Source organism: Staurois parvus, unplaced genomic scaffold (assembly GCF_062004578.1).
Source record: "Staurois parvus isolate SC_StPar_1 unplaced genomic scaffold, SC_StPar_1.0 ptg000840l, whole genome shotgun sequence".
NCBI classification, from domain to species: domain Eukaryota; kingdom Metazoa; phylum Chordata; class Amphibia; order Anura; family Ranidae; genus Staurois; species Staurois parvus.
The window spans coordinates 1092916-1102342 of record NW_028318636.1 but is presented as its reverse complement, the minus strand read 5'-3'; the positions used below and the strand labels follow the sequence as shown (position 1 = coordinate 1102342).

Sequence of the window (9427 nt, the reverse complement as noted above, 5' to 3'; positions counted from 1 at the left end):
AAAAGCTCTGTGCAGGGGGCAGCTGAGAGTGTCATTGTTACGCAAGTGGCAGCACGGTTTTAGATTGGCTAGTCCTTCGGTCACAAGTTGGTGAGAAGGGCTGGGGTCTGACGCCACGCCCGTCACAAAGCCCAACCCTTGAAAACACCGCACCATAATTCCCCCTCCATCAAACGTTACACTTGACACAATGAAGTCAGGCAAATACTGTTCTCCTGGCAACTGCAAAAGCTAGACACGTCCACCGGATTGCCAGACAGAGAAGTGTGATTCGTCACCCCAGAGAATACATCTCCACTGCTCTAGAGTCCAGTAACGGCGTGCTTTACGTCACTGCATTCGACGCTTTGCATTGAATTTGGTGATGTAAGGCTTGGATGCAGCTGCTCGGCCATGGAAACCCATTTCATGAAGCTCTCCACTCACTGTTGTCCGTATTTGAAGGCCACACAAAGTTTGGAGGTCTTTAGCTATTGACGCTGAAGACAGTTGGCGACTTCTACGCATTGTGCTCTTCAGCATGCGCTGACACCGCTCTGTCATTTTACGTGGCCTACCACTTCGTGGCTGAGTTGCTGTTGTTCCCAGATGCTTCCATTTTGTTATAATACCACTAACTGTTGACTGTAGAATATTTAGTAGCAAGGAAATTTCACAGATGGACTTCTTGCACAGGTGGCAACCTATCATGGTACCATGCTTGAATTCACTGAGGGATGGAGACTGTCTTCCCTGGGACTGTATTCTCTATAGTGAGGTGTGGAGACTGTCTCCCCTGACACTGTATACTCTATGGTGCTAGAGAAGAGATTGTTTCCCCTGACACTGTATACTCTGTGGTAAAAGGTGGAGACTGTCTTCCCTGGCACTGTATACTCTATTGTGAGGAGAGGAGATTGTCTCCCCTGACACTGTATACTCTAATGTGAGGGGTGGAGACTGTCTTCCCTGGCACTATATACTCTGTGGTGCAGTAAAGGAAATTGTCTCCCCTGACACTATATACTGTATGGTGAGGAACGGAGACTGTCTTCCCTGGCACTGTATTCTCTATAGTAAGGGGTGGAGACCGTCTCCCCTGACACTGTATACTCTATGGTAAAAGGTGGAGACTGTCTTCCCTGGCACTGTATAGTCTATGGTGAGGGGTGGAGACGGTCTTCCCTGTCACTGTATACTCTATGGTGCAGGAAAGGAGATTGTCTCCCCTGACACTGTATACTCTATGGTGAGGGGTGGAGACTGTCTCCCCTTACAATGTATGGTGCTAGAGAGGTGATTGTTTCCCCTGACACTGTATACTCTATGGAAAGGGGTGGTGACTGTCTTCCCTGGCACTGTATATGCTAGGGTGAGGGGTGGATTCTGTCTTCCCTGGCACTGTATACTCTATGGTGCAGTAAAGGAGATTTTCCTTTGGTGAGGGGTGGAGAATGTCTTCACTGACACTGTGTACTCTATGGTGCTGGAGAAGAGATTGTCTTCCCTTGTACTGTATGCTCTATGGTGAGGGGTGGGGACTGCTTTGGGGGTGTTTTTCTCCTAAGGGGACAGGACAACTGCACCGCATCAAAGGGATGATGGACGGGACAATGTACCATTAAATCTTGGGTGAGAACCTTCTTCCCTCTGCCAGGGCATTGAAAATGTGTCATGGATGGGTGTTCCAGCATAACAATGACCCAAAACACACGACCAAGGCAACAAAGGAGTGGCTCAAGAAGAAGCACATTAAAGTCCTGGAGTGGCCTAGCCAGTCTCCAGGCCTTAATCCGATTGAAAATCTGTGGAGGGAGCTGAAAGTTCGAGTTGCCAAACGTCAGCCACCAAACCTTAATGACTTGAAGAGGATCTGCCAAGAGAAGTGGGCCAAAATCCCTCCTGGGATGTGTGCAATCCTGGTGGCCAACTACAGAAAACAAATAAATAAATAACCTCCTTCACTGTGATCCCACCAAAAAGTCACACTTTCTCCCTAGAAAGTTTACTAATAATAAAACCTTTTTGTGATATACCCTAAAATCATAATAATATATCAAATACAAAAATAAATCAAATTAAACCCAAGTGTCCAATTCCTATAAAGTCTCCAATGTGTCCAAAAAAGTCCAAAGTTCCAAACTTTCATCCAATAAGGATTGGCTCCTATTTAATCTATAAACCTTCAGTTTACGCCTCTTGATGTAATCCCCCGTGGATTTCGAGGTGTGTTTAGGATCATTATCCATTTGTAGAAGCCATCCTCTCTTTAACTTCAGCTTTTTCACAGTTGGCATCAAGTTACCATCCAAAATTTGCAGAAATTTTATTGAATCCATTTTTCCTTCTACTCGTGAGATGTTCCCTGTGCCACTGGCTGCAACACAACCCCAAAGCATGATTGATCCAACCCCATGCTTAACAGTTGGACAGAGGTTCTTTTCATTAAATTCTGTGCCCCTTCTTCTCCAAACGTACCTTTGCTCATTCCGGCCAACAAGTTCAATTTTAACCTCATCGGTCCACAGAACTTGTTTCCAAAATGCATCAGGCTTGTCTATATGTTCATTTGCAAAGTTCAAACGATGATTTTTGTGGTGAGGACGTAGAAGAGGTTTTCTTCTGATGACTCTTCCATGAAGACCATATTTGTACAAGTATCTCTTTATAGTGGAATAGTGTACCACAACTCCAGTGTCTGCCAGATCTTTCTGGAGGGATCGTGCAGTCAAACGTGGGTTTTGAATTGTTTTTCTCACAATCCTGCGAGCTGTTCTGTCTGATATTTTTCTTGGTCTTCCAGATCTTGCTTTAACTTCCACTGTTCCTGATGACTGCCATTTCTTAATTACATTCCGAACAGAGGATATTAACATCTGAAAACGCTTTGCTATCTTCTTATAGCCTTCTCCAGCTTTGTGAGCGTCAACTATTTTCAGTTTCAGTTTTCTAGACAACTGCTTAGAAGAACCCATGGTGCTGATTGTTGGGGCAAGGTCAGATGAGTCTGGGCATTTAAAACCTTTGAGATTGACATCACCTGGTCTTCCCAGACGATGATTGAGAACAATCCATGACACTGGCAGGTCTCAGCTTGGCAAAGGGGGCAGTGCATGCTATAAATTCTGCAGGGTGCCCAAACTTTTGCAGACGCCTTTTTTTGTTTTCTGTTATTTTGAAAGTGTAAATGATGGAAATAAAATCTAACTTTTGTTGACATATTATAAGAATGTCTAATTTGTAATTTGATGCCTTTTGGAGATTTTTCCATCTTTCCTTGGCTTCTTTATGCACATTAATACAAATTTTTAGCTGGGGTGCCCAACTTTCGATCCCCACTGTATATGTGTGTATCTGTACATCTGCCTGCATGTATGTACATGTATGTGTGTACGTGTCTGTGTGCATGTACGTGTGTTTGTACATGTCTGTGTATGTATGTACATATGTCTGTGCGTGTGTATTTCTGTGTATGTACATGTATCTGTGTGTATGCGTGTCTGTCCGTGCCTGAGTGTGGGTACATGTGCCTGTATGTGTGTGTATGTACATGTCTGTGTGTATAGGTGTCTGTTTGTCGGTGGTGAGTAACTATAAGGCCTGGCTAGTAGCTCAGGACTTGAAATTTTAAGCCCTGCTCTATGGGGCAGAAGAGGAGATTGTCTCCCCTGGCACTATATACTCTATAGTGAGGGGTGGAGACTGTCATCCCTGGTACTGTATACTCTATGGTGCAGGAGAGGAGATTGTCTCCCCTGACACTGTATACTCTATGGTGTGGGGTGGAGACTGTCTTCTTTAGCTCTCTATACTCTATGGTGTAGTTCGGGGTCATAGGGTGTACATCCGGGCGAAGTAGTCTGTGCGGACGGAAGTAGTTAAGAGTTGCCGGAGTTCATTGAATTTCACCATTGTAAGGTGCGGTGATGTAAGTACACTGTTGGCTGAGATCAGGTATGCTGTGTGGTGAAGCCCCGTTTGCCGAGTCCAGAATAGGCAGCGCAGTATGAAGCTATGGAGGCGCCTGAGAGTGACAAGCAAGTGCAGTGAAGGCGCTCCCTGGCTGTCATAGTACCAGTGAGGATGAACACCTCGGACTGCTTTGTGTGGAGCTCCCGGGGGGGGATTTTGTAGAATTGTATTAGTCCCCAGACACACAGCGGTGATGAGCTCGTGTTCCCTCGCACTGGTACAGTGATGTATTCATAACTGTACACCTTTTAAGCCCTAAAGGGTGTTTATTTTATTTATCTCATACACGTGGCCATTGACTAGTTGCTGTGTCTTCAAGTGTAAAATTCACTGCTGTACCTGTATCCATATTAATCGCTTCTAGATCTGTGTTCACCCACGCATGCACGTTCGCTGTTACCCTGAATGTGTCACTTTTGTGTTCAGCAGATACGCTGTACACATGTGTGGGTAGGCATTGATGCACACCTTTTGTCTCTGCCCCCAGTTCAGTGAGCACACCTTTTGCTTTGCTGTTGTGGATCTCAGGCAGAGCTCACCTAATTGCGCCCCCCTCCAGTTCACACATCATTGTCAGACTTTACAGTTTCATGTAGAAAGTGGTTTGAAAATGTAAAAGAGCAGTAGAGAGTGCACCAGATTTGGCACAGTTTAACACGATTCTAAATGTATTTGTTGTTTAAGAACACAAATGGCATGGCAGTCCCAATCCTCCTCTTCTCGGGTCTCCTGACAGCACTCCTGGCCTCTCTTCTCCGCCAAGTGCCAGCCATAGCATGCTGCTTGCGAATGGGGCATTTGTGCAGGTTCGCTCCCGAGCCGCCTCTGTGTCCCCATAAGACACAGAGTGAGGATAGGCCCCGCGAACAGCACCCACTGCTTTCTCTAAGCCAAGGAGAAGTGAGAGAGCCTTGGCTCTCATGCACATTGCTGGATCAAGATCGGGCTTTGGAGGGCTGCATTCAGAAGGCTTTTTTTTTACCGTTGTGCATAGAAAAAAAGTCAATTACTTAGTATGCAGTACCAGGACAAGTTCATTTAGTGCCCAGGGCAAGGATGTGGAACTGCACGGCCTCTCCCACTGTTAATGCATGCTGTACAATGGCTTACTGCTCTGTGTCCTTTCTCTGCCCCCTTGTTTTGCTGTGCCCTGGGCAGCTGCCCCTCCTGCCTACCCCTTGTCCCAGCTCTGGCTGTATGCATAATTCAGAGTTCAATTCCTCTTTAAGCCTTAACACTGTGATATTTGTTACAAGCACATTTGATGTATAAAGGAGTAGCAAGTTGAATCTCGCGTAACAAAAATGTATCTCTTTAACCCCTTGTCGCCGACACCTCCCAGCCCTTTAGGGGGTTGTGATGCCAGGAGGCAGTTTGGGGTTTAGGATCATGTAACTGCCGTGATTGGCTTTCACATTGGTCATATGATCAGAAAGGTCCCAATCACAAGTAGTGATCGAGACCTTTCCATGAGGCACCGGTAAATGTGCTGGGAGCTAGTAGGGCATGCACTCTCAGCACATGTTGGGATACTTTTGGTACACCAATATACGGCCGCTCAGTGTCAAGGCCCAGCCACCAAGAGGCCGCATATTTGCGTACTGTCGGCATCAACAGGTTAAGCTTTGAGACATCTCTAGAGGATGCTATTAAGTATACGTGAGTCTTTAGTAAAATTAAAATATGATTTCTTTCTATAAAATATACATAAATACCGACATTGTATTTTATGTCTTTAACAGCCTGTTCAGATAAAAACAATGTCCTCAGATAGTAAGAAGAGAAAGCCAAAAGTTATTAGGGGGGAAGAAGGAAAACGGAGCCGTCATGAAGAGCAGGTAACATAGAGAATATTTTTACGTTTGTAAAGAAACTTTTTACTTCCAAAGTACATTGTGAGTGCTGATTAAATATCAGCAAGCACAAATAGCTGGTAGAATGCTAGCATTTGGATTTTATATATTTACCTTAAGTGGTCATTTTTTTCTCCTCAATAAAGGAGGGAAGATACTACAGTGAAGAGACTGAGGTGGACTCACGTGACCCAAAAAAGGACTACCTGCTATACAAGGAAACCTGTGAAGAACTACATAGACTTATGGCTGAAATTCAGGACCTTAAAAGCAAGGGCAGCAAAGATGCAGTGAGTGTTTTGGTCCAGCACTGGACATTTGTGTTATGAATTGCTGTACTTTTTTAAGCTTAGTACTAATTAAACGCTTCCAGCCCGGCCCATGTACGTAAACGGGTGGACATTTCTAGTTGTCCTCCTGCATCAGAGGCTTGTGTGCGCCTTGCAAAGCTCTCACCCAGCAGTCCAGTGATCAGCGTGTCCCCCAGACACAGTGGATCACATTACTGCTGTGTCTGGATGATTACATGGTGTTTTATCATGTGACTGCTGTGTCCAGTCATAGCAATCACATTGTAAACATGCCAAACCGAAAGTAAAGATCAGTTCTTTCTGCTCTCACACAGATCGGCTGTGAGAGCAGAGAGAACCGTTGATGCAGCCTGTGAGTGTACACTGCCTGTCACAGTGCATGTACACTCAGACTGCAGTGCTGGCCAGTCCTAGTGTCCCTGATCACTGCCCCCACTGTAATGTCATCAAAGCTTACAATAACACTGACGTACACCATAACAACATCCTGATCACTGCCATACCCCATACCATCGCCATGATCACTGTCATTTGCCATAGCAGCACCCTGATCACCCCATACCTCATATCCACGTCCTGATCACCGCCATACCTCATACCAGTGTCCTGATCACCGCCATACCCCATACCAGCTTCCAGCATTTTTGGGTTTCAACTGATTTAATTTTCAAATACAGTGCCTTGAAAAAGTATTCATACCCCTTGAAATTTTCCACATTTTGTCATGTTACAACTAGAAACGTAAATGTATTTTATTGGGATTTTATGTGATAGATCAACACAGAGTGGCATATAATTGTGAAGTGGAAGGAAAATTATCAAGGGTTTTCAAAATTTTTTTACAAATATCTGAAAAGTGTGGCGTGCATTTGTATTCAGCCCCCTTAAGACCCCCTGATGTCTCACCTGCCCTCAGGTGAAGGTAATAGAGCATGATCTGTGCTCCATTAGATTCTTTCCTGCTCACAGCATGGAAAAGTGACACCTGAAACTGGAAGAGAAGATCTACACAATGCTTCTGGGTTCTTCGCAGCTAGGGAAGATCAGTGAATGAAAGTATGGTCGGGAAGGGGTCAGGCAGCTGTAAGAAAGCTTGTGGAATATACACACACTCCTAGCTGCTCACCCCCCTGCACCACCTGTTGCCACCAATGTAAGCCTTACTTTGGTGGCAGTAAAAGGGTTAAAGAAACTCCTGACTCTCTATAAAGTTGTTCACTTATTATATACACACTAGTAAAAAAAAAAAAAAAAAAAGAAAATTGTGTGCCTTTTTTACATTTTATTTAACTTTTATTAACTCTAGTCATCCCATAAATAATCCTTTCTTCTTTTTCCCTTTAGCCATTCTATTTATACTGCTTTTTTTTCTGCATGCGATAACATAAATGTTGTTTTTTGTGTTTTTTTTTTTTTTTTTTTACACTAGTTTTGTAATTAACTTTGCAATGCTTTGTACAATAATCATAATGTTGTGTAAGTGGGGACGTATTATAGAATAAAAACAGAAATCCTGCTTAATAATTTGCAATTTTTCATATTTATACTATGCAATATTTCATATTTACATAAGAATATTATAAATATATATTTTAATAATTTTTAATATTAATGAGAAAATTAAACAGGGTCTTGCAGATTAGCTATACAAGCAGCTAAGGGATATCCAAAATATACTTGTTAAGACTTGTCAGTTTATTCTCCTGATACAGGCCATTCCAAAGCATACACTAAATCTTGTGAAGAAATGCAAAGTGTTTACATGCCTTTGCAGTTTGGGGAAAGAGTGGGCAGTAGAAACGTGACAAGTCTTAAGTATATTTTGGCTATACCTTAGCTGTTTGTATAGCTAATCCAGAAGACCTTGTTTGACTTTCTCATTAATATTAAAAATTATTAATATATATTTGTAATATTCGTATGTGAATATGAAATATTGCATATAATTTGAAAAATTGCATATTAATAAACAGGATTTATAGAGCACCAGCAGTTTTCAATATCGGGGGGGGGGGGGGGGGTACAGTAACAATACAATTCAATACAGAACGAATAGGAGGGCCCTTTTCCTGGTGTTTACAATCTAATATTATGTAGCCATGTATCCTTCCAGAAGGTGGCAATCTAGTCTGCTTTTCACATCTTTAGATTACTTCTTAGTTGTAAATACATGCCACAGAGATGGTGGAACACTGACTCACTTGCACCCCTTGATGGCTACCGCACATAAATCTGACATGTCCAAATGCAGATTTTCATATTTAGTTTATAAGTTATGCAAGTTTATTTTATTTTTCGTTTTAGTTCAAAAACATACAAAGTAAAATATATATACAAAATTCTGTACATTCTATTTAATACATTGGACATGAAACCTTTGATCTAATCCTTTCTATAGTCCGCAGAAATAGAAGAGAGGCGGATCAAGAGCTGTGTGCACTTCATGACGCTGAAGAAACTAAATCGTTTGGCCCATATCAGACTAAAGAAAGCCCGAGACCAAACCCATGAGGTATGTGTCACTTTTCAACACATGAGATTACCAGCTGTCTTCAGCACTATTGTGTTAAAGGATACGTTCACCTTCTGTATACAGTTGTGCTCAAAAGTTTGCATACCCCTGGAGAATTGGTAATATATTGTACAGTATGTACCATTTTTAAAGACAACATGAGTGAGAAGGAAAACACATTTCTTTTATATCTTATGGGATGGTAGACAAATGAAAGGACCCATGTTCTAAAGTCTGCATACCCTTAGTTCTTAATACTGTGTATTGCCCGCTTTAGCATCAATGACAGCATGTAGTCTTTCGTAATAGTTGTTTGTGAGGCCCTGAATTCCTGCTGGTGGTATAGCTGCCCATTAGTCTTGGCACAATGCCTCCAGGTAATGCAAAGTCTTTGGATGAACCTTTTGTTTGAGATCTCCCCACAGTGGCTTAATAATATTAAGGTCAGGAGGCTGCGATGGGCACTCCAGAACCTTCACATTTTTTCTGCTATAACCACTGGAGGGTTAACCTGGCCTTGTGCTCAGGATCATTGTCGTGCTGGAAATTCCAGGAGCCTTTCATGCGCAGCTTTTGTGCAGAAGAATGCAAATTGTCTGCCGGTATTTTGTGATAACATGCTGCATTCATCTTGCCATCAATTTTCACAAGACTCTCCTGCCTTTTAGAGCCCCCACCTCCCCAAAACTTCAGCCACCACGATGCTTCACAGTGGGGATGGTATTCTTGTTTCCAAACTCACTGCTTTTGGTTGTTACTTTGTATTTTGGTCTTGTCATTCCAGATTAGTTTACCAGAAG

General features: G+C 42.9%; 1 protein-coding gene across 3 annotated transcripts in view; it reads left to right on the top strand.

Annotated features, from left to right (window-relative positions):
• The first annotated feature begins 3805 nt into the window (after window positions 1-3805).
• The window catches only part of THOC5 (THO complex subunit 5), a 29085-nt gene continuing 23463 nt past the window's right edge, over window positions 3806-9427 (top strand). For 2 of the 3 annotated variants that reach the window (XM_089655450.1, XM_089655448.1), the window contains exons 1-4: window positions 3806-3907; window positions 5694-5789; window positions 5951-6094; window positions 8514-8627. In XM_089655450.1, coding sequence (XP_089511576.1) covers window positions 5712-5789; window positions 5951-6094; window positions 8514-8627 — 336 coding nt within the window. In that variant the 5' untranslated portion in view covers window positions 3806-3907; window positions 5694-5711. The remainder of the gene's footprint in view (window positions 3908-5693; window positions 5790-5950; window positions 6095-8513; window positions 8628-9427) is intronic. The other variant, XM_089655449.1, reaches the window with a different exon arrangement.